Source organism: Colius striatus, chromosome 13, assembly GCF_028858725.1.
Source record: "Colius striatus isolate bColStr4 chromosome 13, bColStr4.1.hap1, whole genome shotgun sequence".
Lineage (NCBI taxonomy): Eukaryota > Metazoa > Chordata > Aves > Coliiformes > Coliidae > Colius > Colius striatus.
In genome coordinates, this window is record NC_084771.1 from 8390480 (window position 1) to 8406765 (window position 16286).

Consider the following 16286-nt stretch of genomic DNA (forward strand, 5'->3'; position numbering starts at 1 on the left):
GCCATTAGTCTGTCACAGCACTGTATTCCATTGATATTCTCTAATTGCATGCTGCTATCTTGATATTATGGAGGTACAAAGTATCATCTCTGCCACGACTGACACTGAGACAACATGGTGAACTTTGTACCTATTTTTAAGGAAAGGTTTATAAGAGGAATAATTACAGTCTAGTAGTTCCAGGTAATCAGATACAGCCCAGTTAAACCATTGTGTGCCCTCAGATGTACACCTTCAACTTCTAATTCCTCTGCTAGTGCCCAACTGCTCCACACAGGTTGACAATGTGTGTAAGAACAAGGGAGAAAAGCATCCTCAAAAACATGGTCTCAGAACATATCTTAACACCTTTCAATGAATATCTTACTGTGCTTTAGTAAAAGAAACCACAGAGGTAATGAAGGGACATTTACCTCCATTAACGGAGTGGGATCTATTGAGTGGAGGGTTTGGAAGAGTTTCTCCTTCATTAATGAGTCTCAGATCTTGTTCCCTCTGTAGCTCTCTTATCATTCCATCAAGGATACTCTCATCCTGGTCATTAGTTTGCTGCCCGATGACTTGTTCCACTACTTCACCATCACCTTGACAAGAACAAAGCCACAAATGCTTATAAAGTGACTAATTTCTGCTTTAATAAACACTGCTGAACTAAAATTGTGCACAACCAATCGTCTGCTCTGCAGAACATCTCATCACCAGCTGGCCTTCTGCTTTCGTGCAATAAATGGAGGCAAAGGTTAAAAAGACAAGTTACAATCAAACCCTAAAATTGCAGACCACACATAGAATGCAAACACAAACCCTCAGGAAGAGCAGAAAGGAATTCTGCTTTGGTAGGTAATAATGGAAGATCTCTTCTTGAGACCAGCATTTTGCAAATGTCTCCATCCATGAGAAAAAAATCTGCTTCAAAAATGATAGCTAGTTTTTCCAATGTCTTCCTTACCCTCCTGCTTCCTCACTCACACCCAGAGTTACACAGCACTTTGGGGACAATTCTTTCAGCATCCTGCCAAATATCCTGTAGAAGGCCACAGATTTTGGAATCCTGCAGTCTCCTCATCTTGCCTCCAGTCAAATTGATTCCATACACTTCCTTTATGCCATAAAGCCACCCCATCTCTTCTCCTACCTCTACACCAAATGTAAACCACCAGTTCCAGAAGACAACTGAAACAAACACATCCTTACAGAGCCATCCTACTGAGCTGGTGCAACACATGTATTATGCAGGAGGTTTAGACAGCATACCATTAGCTACATATCCCAGCTGAGGAATAAGTTGTTCATCCTTGCAATTTTCCCTCCCTGGTACCAGCCGCTGGAATCTCGTGGGATGAGGATTCCCATCAACATCCACCAAGAATGGGGGAGGCATCAGATGTGGAGCCTGTTGAGTCTGTTCATCCAACACGTAGTTATTTGCATCACGGATTAGTGGCCTGTAATCCGTGTGGAAGAACATCTGATCTGGAATCTGCAGGAAAAGCAATTTAGGGAATAAATCAGTGGCCAACTGCAGCTATCTTGCTGCTTTGCAATGGCTCCCATACCCAGAAAGCACAACTCCTACACTCAGGATCAGCAGAAGGAATGTTATGACAGGGGACAGATTCCTACCACAAATGTGGTTTATTACCAAGGCCTGATACAAAAAGTCAATAGTAAAATATGCCAACAGAGGTGAACAGAGGGAAGTTAGTGCTTTGTTCCCTTGTCTAGAGATTCTCTTGTCTAAATCTTTTTGATTTAGGTATACAACTGCTCCATGATCTAATTATTACCTTGTCTGGGGCAGGGCGAGGGAATTAACTGTAAAACGAATGCTTCCAAGACAAAACCAGGTTAAGATATAGAAGAGTTTGAAATTCCTTCAACTCACCTTTTCATAATATTTATTGCATCCAAAACCAAATAGTAGCAGATGTCCATGAGAGTCTGTGCAGGCAAAATGCTGTCCATCTGGTGAGAACTTGCAATCAAATACAGCTCCATGGCCTTGGCCCTCAATCTGTATACAAACACAGAGCATTCCTTTCACAATCACACGCTCTCTGTAAGAACAGTTGTACAAATCTTCCACCTGCCCTCCAACAAGTATTTGATGCTAATTCTGGGTCATTTCTCACCTCGCTCAAGACTGATTTACGGTTATACTTTTTTCCACTAGCTTCACTGAAGGATGAAGCAAAGCCTTGCATTATCTCTTTGCCCTGAAATTTCAACACAACTTTTAATGTCTGTTCTGAAACAAACACCTAGAAGTCTAGATTTTATGTTAATAGATGACACAGGGCAAGCCTGCACGAGATCTCAGACAGGCACTGACTCTGTCCAAGCAGGTTTCACAGCCCCATGTGTCAGGAGGCTTGCTTAGGTCCTGAAACACTACAGCTGCATTTGCTCAGCACTGGAACCAAACCAACAGATCTGGCAGAGGGCACATTAAGATAATGTGACGGAGAGTCAACCACACCAATCTTCCCACAGCATCACGCTGCAACTCACGGGCTCACTGGTTTTCATTGCTCTACCTCGGGAGCCACTAGAATCTTTTGCATGGTACAACCATGCCCATACACATGAATACCAATCAGATGGCACAGACCCCATGAAAGATTTGCTGATGCACTTACAAAAGATGCAAAACCATACATTGCTATTGCCCACTGAAGAGCAGAGAGTTCTCTTTTTAATGTGTAGTCTTCCCTTAACCCCGTTGTAACACTGCTCACAAGAGGTATGAAATGAAATCTGCTTTTGCCTCAAGATCAGTCTGACACAGATGTGAAAAGCCCTCCCCTGCTCCTTCTCACCATGTTGAAGTAATTGCGAATTTTTGTTCCTTTGTCTATATCCCAAACAAAAATATTGCCATCATGACCAGCCGAAAGCACAATCCTCTGGTCAAACGGGTGCGCCTCCAGCACAAACACTTCATCATCATGGCCCTGCAGTGAAAGCAAAGGAAAAGAAAGTCAGATTTCCCCAGGTAATATTCCCAAACATACAAGTATTTAGTGTGAGGACACTTCAGTCCAGGCAGGTGGCCATGACAGCTCAATTCACTGGATCTCAGACTAGAGTTGTACTCAGTCAATATTTGAGTCAGACTTGGTATTTTCACTGCTCACTTTGAAAGTGCCTCGGACTGCAGCTCTGCACAGCTGAGATGGGAAGGGATGGGGAGGATGGAGAAATCAGCAGTGAGGACAGCTGCAACCCTCTAATCTGGGCACAAAGGGTGGCCTTCAAAGGGCTTCCCTCTCAGCCAGCAACCACCAGGGTCTAGCAGCACTTCGGTCACCGGTTCCTTTCCCCGCAATACATATCCCTCCCAGGTAGCACACTTCAGGACAAAACACTCCTCATTAGGGGGAATGATGATGTAGTTTAGCCTCAAATCCATTTCAGAGTTCAACTCCAACCATTTGGGATTACCCACTTGAATTTTACTCACAGATAAGCTGTGAAGAAGCTGCCCTGTGCATGAGTTCCACACTTTGAGAAGGAAGTTGTTGACTGCAGTAATGACGGTGGCATCATATCTATCCCAAGCCACCATAGTAACCTTCAGCTTAGTCACCTTGTCCTCCCCAGATGCTACATTGTTTCTAAGGAAATCGATGATGAAAAGAGGAAATCAATCAGTAACTGCATACAGCAACATTAAACAGCATTAATTCAGTATGAAATTGGGGAGATAATGGCTGCCCCCACCGTGACTACTGGCTAGTGCAGGAGAACAAAGGATGCTTTCTGCAGCGATACAAAGCAAATCTGGGAAATATTCAGTATCACTAAGATTTATAGAGTTTTATTTCCTTAAAAAGGAGAAGTTTATTTTCTGTTCTTCTTAAGCAATCACCTTTGCCTACCCCAGTTCTCTCTTCCAAACTATTCAGCTCTCTTTTTCCTAAAAGACATTTTTCTTATCAGTCATCAATATTAGCAAACTCTATAAAGAGCAAGAACCTGTGAAATAAATCCAAATCACACTTGGCCAGCTAACTTATTAAAAATGTAACCCAATGGAACACAAAGAACTGTGCAAAGCAAAAGGCCTAATGGATCTCTCCATTTCTGCTTTTTGTTCTCATGCAGACTCAATTACCAGGCCACTTAGAGAAGTCACTTGAGGATCTCAGAAAGAAAAACTTGATACCCTAATTGAACCTGAGAAGCAAATCACCATATCTCATCTCTTACTTAAAGATTTAAGGAAAAATATAATGTTAAGAACCATGGTGGATATATATATTAACATATCAGCACATGATCAATGAGGTTCTACTAAAATCTCTGTCCTTGACATGAGCTCTGTTTAACATTCTCTCTTCATCTATACAATACTCAATATTCCCCAATCATTAGAGAGGGGAACTACCAACATATTAATATTTTCTGTGTAACATACCAGATGGAGCCATGGAATTTCCAATACACAAAAAGCATGCACTGAAATGAACTCAGGATGGAAGTAAGTAAATAGTTTGCAATGTGATGGAAGACTTTGTTTTCTATGTAAACATGGCTACAAAGCATGTTCTGATTTGGTTTGGTTTACCCTGTCATTTTGGTAGCCATATCCAGGACCACACTTTTCCAATCCTGCTGATGATAGTGCCATATTCTTGCTGTTCCATCTCTGCTTCCACTGACAAATCTTAAGCTATGGGGGAAAAAAAAGAAAAAAACCAAAGTGATGAAATAGTGAATAAGGAGAAGCCACTGCTGCTTTTGGTCCAACACCCACACACCCACTGTAGGATCTTATTTTCTCACAACTTAGTAGCTTTGTAATGGAGTTTTCCATCCCCAGCAACAGTGTGGGTATGCTAAATCCTGTGGCAAGAACATTTAGGAGGTTGGCAGAGGACTGTCACTCACCTTAGGGAAGGTCACTGCAAGCACTTTTATATCACTCTGCAACACATGTGCACACACACACAAGGATACAGGTGTATATACACACACTTGGGAGTGTGTACTTGTGTATACACACTTGTCTTACTCCATATATGCCCACATATAGGGGCACCTAATGACTCCTAAACAACCATGAACTACAGCCACAGGAAACAGGCAGCTACCAAACACTGCCAAGCCAAGAGCACACCCATTCACAGAGGCACAGAAGCTAGGATGTATGTCATCTTCTTTCAACACTTATTCTTTACATTATTTGTGCATCTCTGATCTAGAGAACATAATTAAAAGACAGTGAGGTTACAATTTTCATATCAGATACTGTAGGGTACAAAAGAGTTTCTATCCCACAATATTAATTACATTTGGCTCCAGCTAGCAGATGGCCTTGGAATGACTTCAATGTCGTAATTCATACAAGCTGCACATTCCCTTTTTAATGACATCAGCAAATCCCTTGAGCAGTTCATAGTGGCAGCAAAGAAAAAGAAACTGTGTGCCAGCAGTCTAGCATAAATTATAATACATTAATTTAGGGAGAGGGTGAAGACAGAGAAAGGAAATACCCAAGTTGAACACAAGCAGGTAGCCCTGCCTGTGAAGTGGAACATGAGCATTTGTAATTTCAAACTCCTCCTTGTTTAAAAAAACCTCTGTTACTCAGCAAATGCATTTAACTACATCCTCATGCTTTGGCTATCAAAAAAAAGGGATTCCAAAAAAGCTCCTCAAGTAACACATTTTCACCTTTAGAAGTACATTCTTTTGAGTCACTGATTCTCCTTTTCAGTTGCCCTAACCTGAATTTTTTTCACCGCAACAAAAAACTGTTTAAAAATACTTGTGACAAGTTTACTCTCTTTTTATTTTCACTTCTCCATATTTCAATGAAAGGCTATCACTTTTCAATCACAAGCACCACAACAGCATATAATTGCCAGTGAGCATGTGACCTAATACCCCCAGTGAGACCTGTGCTCTCACGTTGCTTGGAAGGAATTGTTAGTACAATTACACCAGAACATTCCCACACCATTTGCATCTTTGAGTACAGGTGCAGTTCTGCTGGCAAAGTTACAGTTTTGCTTGGAAGGCTCCTGCTTGCACATAGCCCTTAAACTTCCTGCCAAGCAAAATAAGGAACACGAGTAAAAACTGCCCCAAATCCCCTGACGTGAAGATGTTGATCACTAATCAAAGCTTGTCACGCCACTCTCCAACACAGCTGTGCTGCACAAGTTGGACATGCAGACATGTCTACAGGCACCTCTATACATTCTATCATGAGCATCCTGACTTAGCATTGGTTTAAAACCTGAAAGTTCTGCAGGTTGGAATGGTTCACTTCATAAATGTTAAGACCACTGAACTACTGTTTTCTGAACTAATAAACTGGAGACTCACATATTTGCCTAGAAATTCACATATTGCCCATTTATGTCATCAGAGATATATAAACTACTATGAATAATGAAGCAGATCAATGAAATTATCATTGAGACTCAAAGGTGACTCTGTAAGTGGTTCTGGATGGGGGACAGCAACCCAGGACCTCAGAGAACACGTGATGTGTGTATAGAATAACTGTCCCTTATACTCAGTTCCAGCAATTGGTCAAGGTGAGTACTGTGCCTCATCACTAGTCACGTAAACAAAGAGAGACTCTCACAGCCTTTGCTCCAGGAAACGTTAAGATCAGCCCATTCCATATCACACTTAGTGATAAGCTATCCAGATGTACCAGTGACTCAGGGAAGGCTGAAGATAGCGGGTTGCAAGGATATAACACCAAAATATGGCAGGTCACACAAAACATGCAAATCCTCGTGAAAAGCCAAACAACTGCAGGGAGAAGAACGTGTGTAATGGAAAGCTTTAATCTCAAATGCAGACAAACTAAGCAGGTGAGTATTATTTACTGTGTAGACTGGATCCTAATTTGGGATGTGAGGATCAACTGCACCCTTATGTGCCATGAACAAGCTGTTCTTTGCTTATTCCCCCTTGGAAATGAATCAGGGTGTCGGGGTTTTTTAAGGCAGTTTCAGATTTACAGAAATACAAGATGAAGGCCTGGTTATTCATCATAACACATCTATCACTCCAGAGCCTCACAGAAGTTGAGCTCTTATAAATTGTGTGTTTATGAAAATAAAAGCCTCTTTCCATATTTTTAAGAACCCTGAGAACCAGAAGAAGAACCACTTGCTTATTCAATGTGCCCAAAGGGAGATTAGTAAAAGAAATCATTCACCAAGGAATGACATGAGGCAGACAGGAAAGGGTGGGTGGCCCTGTGCTTCAGCAACATATCAGCAATGTCATACTATTTCTAAAATGTTCTCAAATTATGCTAATGGTTGGCTGCTTTCTGGTCCTCAGCTGGTAGAAACAATACAGATGACATATGCAAGAAAAGTCAATTTCAACAAAAATCCAAAGATATACATAGTCTATCAGCAACACTATCAGCTTCAATGTGACTCTCACATGGATTATAAATGAGAGCCCTGTGAAGAAATGAAAACAAAAAAACCCACAAGATGAAGGGTGGTTCTACAGTTCCTTGTTTTCATTATCCACAATACTCATCACTTATATGCCATTATTTCCTTGCTTTCCTTCCATTTCACTTCTGACAACACACCAAGCCCTATTTCCCTCCCTTCGGTCACTGCAGACACTGCTCAAATGATAATCTAAGAGCACACTTCAGAAGTCATGGAGTGGCACTTTCCCACACTACTTACTACAGAGAGGACAGAGCAATAGCAGCTGATAAAGAAGGGACCTCCTCATCTCTGCCACAGTACAGAAACAAGGGAAATACATATCCAAAATACATGTCCTGCCTCTAACTGGGCAATCAGCACTGGCTATGGCTGGACACGTTGTCCAGTCACCATGCAGCCCTTTGATTCCTGCAACTCCAGAAAAAAAGATGCCCAAAAGTCACTAGCTCAAGCTTAAGAGCAACACAGATAAATAAATATGTGCTGATTTCTCATCTTAGGTAACAGGATCGAAATTATAAAGCCAACAAGCTCTTTTTTCCCCCTCATGTTTAATGTGATGTTCTAGCTAAGAAAGAAAAGTGATCGAGAAACAACATCCCTGATGTCACTATAAACAATTCATGTACTCTGATGTTATTGCCATCTTACCAGGCAGAAGCACCTTGCAAGAAAAGCTCTTTTAAAGATCAGTCCACAGCTCCTTCCAGACCTACTTGTCTGATCACTTGCATATGTCCAACTTTTGTGTGGAAGTACAATTATTAGAATGCTCTTATTCCAGGCCTATCCCTCAGTGTACTTAACAAGGCCATCTGTGAAGTAAGACACTCTTACACTGAAAGGACACAAGATTTGGTGTCCAATTTGCACAGTTTAAAAAAAATGAATACAAAGCAAAAGCCAAGTTACAGAAGGTTTTTGTTGTTGCAGCAGAGGACAGAAAGCCCGAGTTTGTGGATGAGACACGCATATTGCAGCGTACCTTAAACACTTTGTCTAAGATTAGTCAGAGCCCATTTGGTCCTCTTGCACTAAATTTTCTCTCAGAAGTTATTTGGAAAGTTAAATAGCACATTTCATACGTCAAAGTCCCAGGGGACAGCCACTCACCTGTCACCATTGTTACAGAACTGGACTGCAACCACTTTGTCCTAAATAGGAGGGAGGAAAAAAAAGAGTTCTAAGTGCTTTGTAACTTGAAACATTCACCAAAAAAGACCTTAATGATGAGCTTCTCTTTAGCAAATTGCACCTTTCCATAACATCTACAACATAGTACCTTACAAATCCAAGAACTGAAAATTACATTTGAAGTTAAAACCTCCTCAGACATTCTCTGTTATACACTGAAATAGAAAACATCACAGAGGTGGTGGTTTCATGTTGCTCCCAACTTAGCTCAGAGACAGAAAGGATTTCTGACTCAGTCTCCCTGACACTTTGATGCTCAGGAAGAGGCTGCTGCAGCTCTGTTCTTGGCTGAGCACAGTCTTCCTGCACAATGCCACAGCACTGTACACACCCTGGGTTAAGCTCTGCCTGGGAAACCCTGTACCTTTCAGACTCAACAGCATTAGCAGGAATAAGGACCTCTAGAAGCTCACAAGGCCTGGCAGGTACAGCACTCAGCAAGATGGAGAAAGAACAATTTAACCAAACAAATTTGGCTTGCAATTTTTAGACCTCACATTTAAGCTCATCAAAGTAGTTAATCAAAAAAATGCAAACCTTGGCTTTATTTCCACTTACCAATTGCAGAGAAAGAAATGTTATGTTTGAGATGTGCTTTTGCCTTCTTTGTTTTTTTCTAAATACTTGTGTTGCTTACATGCACATGCTATCTTTAGGCCCACTGACACCTCTAGCTCCTGATAACCAAGTGTCCAGGTTGGGATGTTTTTCCAGGGCTGGGCTGACAGTAGTCTCTGGCATTAACAGCCAACTGAAGGAATTGTAGCTTCTTCCAAATCTGAACTGCTGAATATAGAAAGCACTTTTTCCTTGGTGAGAAAAATCCCTGTTAGATTTGTTATATTGGAGCTCTGAGGCTTAAAAGTGAGACCCATGACTCCTGATGAAGCTCAGTGAATCAACTCAGACCTTGGTCATAACCTCTGTCAGGGTGGGCAGCTGGGCTATTAAGGTTCAAAGATAAATGCTCCAAACTCCTCACAAGTGACAGCCCTATCAGTGTTGCTCTAAGTTTGCCTTTCTGAGATCTTGTTTACCATGCACATAATAAATAATGCAGTCATCACATGCTCTTGGTAACAACTAAAACATGAAGAAAGATTTGACACAGGTTTAGTCACTCTTTATTATGGAGGTTCGTTAAAACTGAGGCATTCAATGGTTTAATAAAAGCTACCAAGACTTAAACTTGAAAATCAAGATTGAAAGTCATTGTACAGGTATTTAAGCTGGTTTGGATTTTTACAAGATGCCTTCTGCATTATAGAATCATAGAATGGTAGGAGTTGGAAGGGACCTTTAGAGACCATCTAGTCCAACCCCTCTGCTAAAGCAGGTTCCCTTCAATCAGGGGGCACAGGAACCACAGTGTTGAGAGCCAACCCAGAAAATAAGGCAAATAGGAGGTATAAACCCTAAGTACCTGAAATAAGGAAAGGTGGAGGAAAAACAAAAGACATTTACTTTCTGCTTTGTCTCTTACCGTATGAGATTCTAACTCAGCCATTTTCTCTGGAGATTCTGAGCCCAAATAGTAAATTCTTATCACGTGGTCAGTGCTACCTGTTGCAATGAACATCCCACCTAAGAAAGACAGTGTTTTCTGTGAGAAGAAAAACCATCCAAGGAACAAGCTCTTTTAATTACTGCTTTCTGGTCAAAGCAGCAAACTACAGTTTTAAACAGAAAACTCCAGTGTAACCAAAACGCACCTTCTGAACAAAGGAGTTCACTTCTACTTTGAGCTGTATTTTCTCAGACTATATTGACTTTAGCATAACTGTGAGTTCTACAATATATTCCAGCTGCAAACCTTTCTGACCGAAGAGCATATTGCAAGTTACAACCAACTACTCTGCTTTCCCTCAGAAATTATCACAGCACTCTCCATTACACTGTGAGGAAAATGAGATGAGGAAGAGCTTCATATTCTCAATGCTCAATATCAAATAAAACATTTAAGCACCTCTTCAATGTCTATTGGACACACATCAGGGAACTTACTGCAAAATCAGGAGCCAGTGATTAAGCTGTTTTCTTGTCATGTTTGTTCTCTTTACAATATTGAACAGGAAGGTCACTATTGTGTCATTTACTGCATTGAAGCAGTTTTAGTTACTTTAAACTCATCCTCCCAGAACTTTAGCGAAATTTGGAAGACTGGCAAACGTGTAACCCTTGAACAGAGGACACCGGTCTGCCCAACTTCCAGAACTTCTCACTCAAAAACTTTACAAGGTAAGACCTTGAGAGGATGCTACAAAGTAAAACCACTCGTGCACAAGGACAGAGTGAAATACGGTCTTGTTTGGATGCAGTCAAGGCATTTTAGCTAAAATTGTAGCAAAAAATAGAGAAAAATCAGCCTGAGGCAGAGGCTCAGCATGGAAAACTTCAAACAATCACAATCTGACAGTGCTATAATTCACTGAAAAAAGGTTTCATACCAACTGTATTTAAAAAGCAGTAACAGTCCTGTCACCAAAGGAACTGCAGGTCACAAAACACTTTGAGGCATCTTAATAGTGCATACATACCAGAACTGAAAGATGAACAAGATATCTGAACCCCAGGCCTGGACCTCTCTGCAAATTTCACAGGGCGATCCCTATATGCAACAACACAACATTTTTACTTTTCACTACTGGATTCCAAAGCCTTTCAACAGGAGCAGTGCACTGCAGCTCTGCAGGTCAACAGGCCCGGCCTCAATCTCCTTTCAACAGGAGCAGTGCACTGCAGCTCTGCAGGTCAACAGGCCCGGCCTCAATCTCTTTATTTCTCACCTAAGTTTACTAAAACATATTGTTCATTTTAGCAATTTCCTTCCTCATTTCAGTCAGAAAAACATAATTTTCTAAATTGAAAAGAACATTTAATTTATTTATGATGATACCAGTGCAAATCTACTTAAAACAGAAGATGGCAAACCATCAGTCTAATAGCATTTACTCCCTGTTGAGTTTGATGCCACCTTCATATGTGTGTTCACCTGATTAAAAGCAAATAAATCCTTCCACCTGTACATTTTGGTCAAGGATTTAGTCTCAAAAATAAAAATTGAAAAGCTCTTCCATAACACTGTCTTTCAAGGCCCAAAGCCCAGAAATAACAGCCCTGATCTTTGCCTCTCCCTTGACCCACAGAAGGAAGAGCTCCTTGACCCACGGCACTGGTCTGGCACCCAGACACAGTGTGTCTACGGGAGAAGATATCCCAAGGAATTGTATTTATTGAGAAAGAACACAGCCTTGGTTAATTATCTCAGCACTCCTCTCTACACTAAAACCCCAAATAAATTTGTCCTTTATTGAAGATAATTATCTAAACAGGCTTACTTAAATTTCATGGTGTTCGCATGCCACTGCCAGAAACAGATTGTTCCGTCAGCACCAGTAGAAGTGAGGTATCGTGTTGTTCCTTTCCTTGCTGGAGAGAACTAAAAATAAAGTTGTAACAGTTAAACCAGCTAATTTCTTTCTCCCCTTCCTTGCTGTAAACTTGTAAATGGACCTTGACAAGAACCTTTTCCACAAACATATGAGCTGGGAATACAGAGAGCACAGAGCAGTACCAAGGGTAAGCACAAAATCTCAACTTCCATTAAAATAAAGCTGAGGAAAGGAAAACTTCTACAGTTTGACATCTTTGCTTCTACCACACAAAAGTTAGCATACTGGAGAAATTATTAAGCCTAGACCCTTTAATGGGGCAACAAGAGGAGGAAATACTTCTTTCTAGGACAGAACTGGATCAAACATGGTAATGAAGACAAAAATGATTCCTGCATCCAAGCCACCAAAGAACTAAAGCACAACAGGACTCCTACTCCCTCCCTCTTCCTGAACCTCTCCTCTGCCTCTCTAAGGAGTAGGAAACCTTTTCATTCTTAAGTCTCTCCCTTTCATTTCAGAACTGTAGCAATACATTCAATCTTCTGGCTGCTTGATGAGGAGATCAAGCACTGTTTCCTCAAAAAGCCAGGACCAACTGTGATGATTCTCTAAACCACCAGTTTTACAAGAAGCTTGTGAGGGATGCATATACACATTGCCAAGTGATACATAAAACAGAAAACCAGGTTGCAAAATAAATCTCTAAAACAATCACCTTAAAGTAACTAACTTGTGACATAACTAAAATCAGACAAAACTGGAAGTGTAGGCAAGAGGAGAGAAAATGAGTCTCCCAGGGACTACTGGCACATTGGAGAAGACTGTGATGAATCAAAGGCAGCAAGGCTCTAGAAAGAGGGATTCTGAGTCAAACGTCCCCACGCATTCTCCCATCCATGTGCATAACCTGCCAAGTTCCAGGGATTATCTTTTACATCCTGGAATTTTGCTTGGTTGTAGGTTTCTGCCTGACAGTCATGGATTTTTTTAAAGCAAATAAGCTTCAAATTACCAGCCATTATTGACTGTGCTGTCACTAGAGATCTGAGGGCTGGTAGAGTTCAGTCTTTTTTTTTCCCCTGCTCTTCTTATTGCTCACTGAGCATCTGCCACCAACTGAAACTGTACATGCACAAGCACAGATTCTCTGCAAACCCTGACCTGTGCTCTCCTGTGCCTGCTGAAACAGCTATATACACTACAATATTCAGAAGAGCTCCATGTGGCACAGGTTAAGACAATGAGCAAGGAAATCTAAGGATTCTTAGCTGACAGTATTCTTCTGAAAAACAAAGGTTCTCTGTCAACACAACTGCTGGGTCAGTTGCTGTGCAAGGGCTACCACCAAAGATGCCAGCCGCATCCCAGCTTGCTAACCTGAGGCTCTCAGCTACCATGCACTTGCTAGGTCTAAGGAAGCAGCAGTGGGACCACACAGTTAAAGGCAGACAGAAGCAGCAGGATCATCTCCTCAGGCAGCAGTTGGCCACTGCGCAGGAGTGAGTACGCAGGGGAAACAACACCCTCAAGTCGGGGTAAATCTACGCTGCCGAACAGAGATGAAGAGGTATGTTTTATCCCTGGATGTTAATCCACATCTCTTAGTACCATTTTAATCCAAGGGTTTAGGAAAAAAGAAATCTTCCCTTACCTGTATGGAAGTAATGGAAGCTGAGTGGCCCTGCAGCACGGCGACAGGGGCACAGGTTCGGAGACACCACACTCGGACCACTTTATCACAGCTGCCCGCGGCCAGCAGCGTGTTCTCGTAGTTAACAGCCATGTCTGAAATCTCAGCCGAGTGTCCCCGCAAGGTGGAGAGCAGGCGTCCATCGTCTGTAGCCCAGATTTTGACCAAACAATCATCTGACCCCTAATGCCACACAAAAATTTCCAAAGATTATATGAAACCAGGTCCATGTGCCAGGTGTACAGATGCACACGTGCACTGCAGACAAACGTGGAGCCAAAGCACCACTGTGTCAGGAACCTGCCCGAAGACAACTTCACTGGACACAACTCGGGGAGCAACTTGTGGGGTCAGGGATTTGGATGTTTGTAAAACAGAAGCCACTGTGTTATGCTTCATGCTAAAATAAGATTATCACTTCATCCTAAGATATGATCACCCAAATAACTCTTCTCAGTGCAGTTCAGTAATAATCAAGGTAAATTTAAGAAGAAAAAATGTTTCAACAGTCATATTTATTATCTGTGTGAGATGGACCAAGCTGATAGTAAAATCAAAGTGATGGTAAGACTTAAGCTCTAAGGAAACAGAGCACTGAAGCATCTGAGGCATCTCAGAGCCTCTGCTGTGCTCCTGGAGCTGTAAGGCTGTACCACAGTTCTGTTCTGTTCATGGAAGAAAGCAGGATCACTCAGACAGTGGTTGTGTACAACTGAAATACTACGTCAGGAAAGACACAATTCAAAAGCATTTCCAATGCAGATCACTGCAAAATACTTTTAGCTATAGAAGCAGCTACATCATTTCCTACTCAATCCCAAGACTGCCAAGAATTTTTAGACAGTTCATAGACCTTCCCACCATTCAGATACCACGAAGCACACTAACAGCAGTAGCTAGGATTGCCACTTTGCATCCTGGAACAGCACACAACAAATCTAACTCTGATACCAACATCATTTGACTTTCAATTACATTTTATTAACTGCAGCTAAATTTGAACAGAAATCACTGTCAGCTCCTCATTTAACTGCAGATGAGAAAATATTCTTTACAGCATAAATAAAAAGGGAAAAGGCCCTCACTATGACCCAGAGCCATTATCATAACATCTCTATTTGACCAATTTATAATGAGTGCAGACACTAGCAAGAACACAAAGACAACAATTACTTTGTCAGGTAATGTGTTTCTAAATCCTATTACTAAGGGACAAGGGCAAAGACAAGACAAGACAGGGATGAACATTTAACAGGTAAAGGATGCATTATTAAGCTGAGAAAGCTGATCATTTTTAAGTATGCCCAAGATAAAGTAAGGGCAGCATCACAGAAATGTATGTTAATATATTCTGGAGAAAAACCTTAAATAATATTCATCTATTCACTGACATACTACAGATTCTAGAAAGAAAATTCAGTAGAGAAGTAAATTGCAGACAAAGTAATGAAGCCTTCTATTCATCAAGTTCTCACTGAATTATAAGGAAAGGCTTGCCAGCATTTCCAAGGTTACCAAAAGGTAAAATGGAGTTTTAAAAACAAGTGTTAAGAAGCAACCCAGCAAGCAGCATGCAAATCAATTCCCAATCCCAGAATGCTGCAGGTGCCAGTCAGCAAGGAAAATGACAAATAAAGAAAAATGAGCAAGTGCTTCAAGGGAGGGTTGCAAGCTCCCAACCAGAACCACCCTGCTCTAAGGTTCGATATGGGCAAGCAAATAGCTGCCCAAGTCATAGAATCATAGAATGGTAGGGGTTGGAAGGGACCTTTAGAGATCATCTAGTCCAACCCCCCTGCAGAAGCAGGGTCACCTAGGTCAGGTCACATAGGAACATGTCCAGGAGGGTCTTGAAGACCTCCAAGGAAGGAGACTCCACAAGCCCTCTGGGCAGCCTGTTCCACTGCTCCCTCACCCTCACAGCAAAAGTCTGTTGGAGCTGTGAGCAATTTTAAAATACCAAGTCAAGTGAAAAGTGAAAATTAACATAGAAAGATGTGGGGTCTCCATACACATTAAGATTCTTCTTCCCTTCTGTCCCTGGAAGCCATGTCTGTGCCTCAATCAGTGACTGTTGCAGGACTCAAGAAAGAAAGAAATCAAACCAAGCAAAGCAATACTCCAAGAAAAGCACCATTTTTAAACTTACTGTAAAAATTCTTCTCCCACTGCGATCAAAGGCTATACAATACACAGATGACAGATGTCCCAAAATCCTCTTATGCATTTTCATATGTTGGTAGGTGGACGTTGGGAACAAGTGGCTGAAACGTCCACATCCAGTTAATTGTCTGGCAGAAATTATATGTACTGGGAGAGAGAAACAAAACAAAAGGAAAACTAAGGCATGAATCTTGTCCAGAACTCAAAGTAAATAAACATTAACTCAAATATAACGTTTGGTAATGACTTTATTATTGTAATCCTTAACTCTGACCCTCTCCTGCCTGATCAAAACATGCTGTATAGTCTTGTAAAAAACAAAAGAAAGCCCACTCCTGATGAAGCTTTCAATACTTACCACACCACACAGGGCACCTGCTGTCTTCTACAAGAGTTAAA

General features: G+C 41.4%; 1 protein-coding gene across 2 annotated transcripts in view; it reads right to left on the reverse strand.

The window, feature by feature from the left end:
* BRWD3 (bromodomain and WD repeat domain containing 3) overlaps positions 1-16286 on the reverse strand; it is a 61828-nt gene that overhangs the window by 25902 nt on the left and 19640 nt on the right. For both annotated transcript variants that reach the window (XM_062007056.1, XM_062007057.1), the window contains exons 7-18: positions 15874-16034; positions 13686-13907; positions 11978-12078; positions 11177-11247; positions 10123-10223; positions 8559-8599; positions 4571-4675; positions 3464-3617; positions 2820-2954; positions 1886-2014; positions 1255-1480; positions 414-584 (exon numbers count right to left, since the gene is read on the reverse strand). In XM_062007056.1, coding sequence (XP_061863040.1) covers positions 414-584; positions 1255-1480; positions 1886-2014; positions 2820-2954; positions 3464-3617; positions 4571-4675; positions 8559-8599; positions 10123-10223; positions 11177-11247; positions 11978-12078; positions 13686-13907; positions 15874-16034 — 1617 coding nt within the window. The remainder of the gene's footprint in view (positions 1-413; positions 585-1254; positions 1481-1885; positions 2015-2819; positions 2955-3463; positions 3618-4570; positions 4676-8558; positions 8600-10122; positions 10224-11176; positions 11248-11977; positions 12079-13685; positions 13908-15873; positions 16035-16286) is intronic.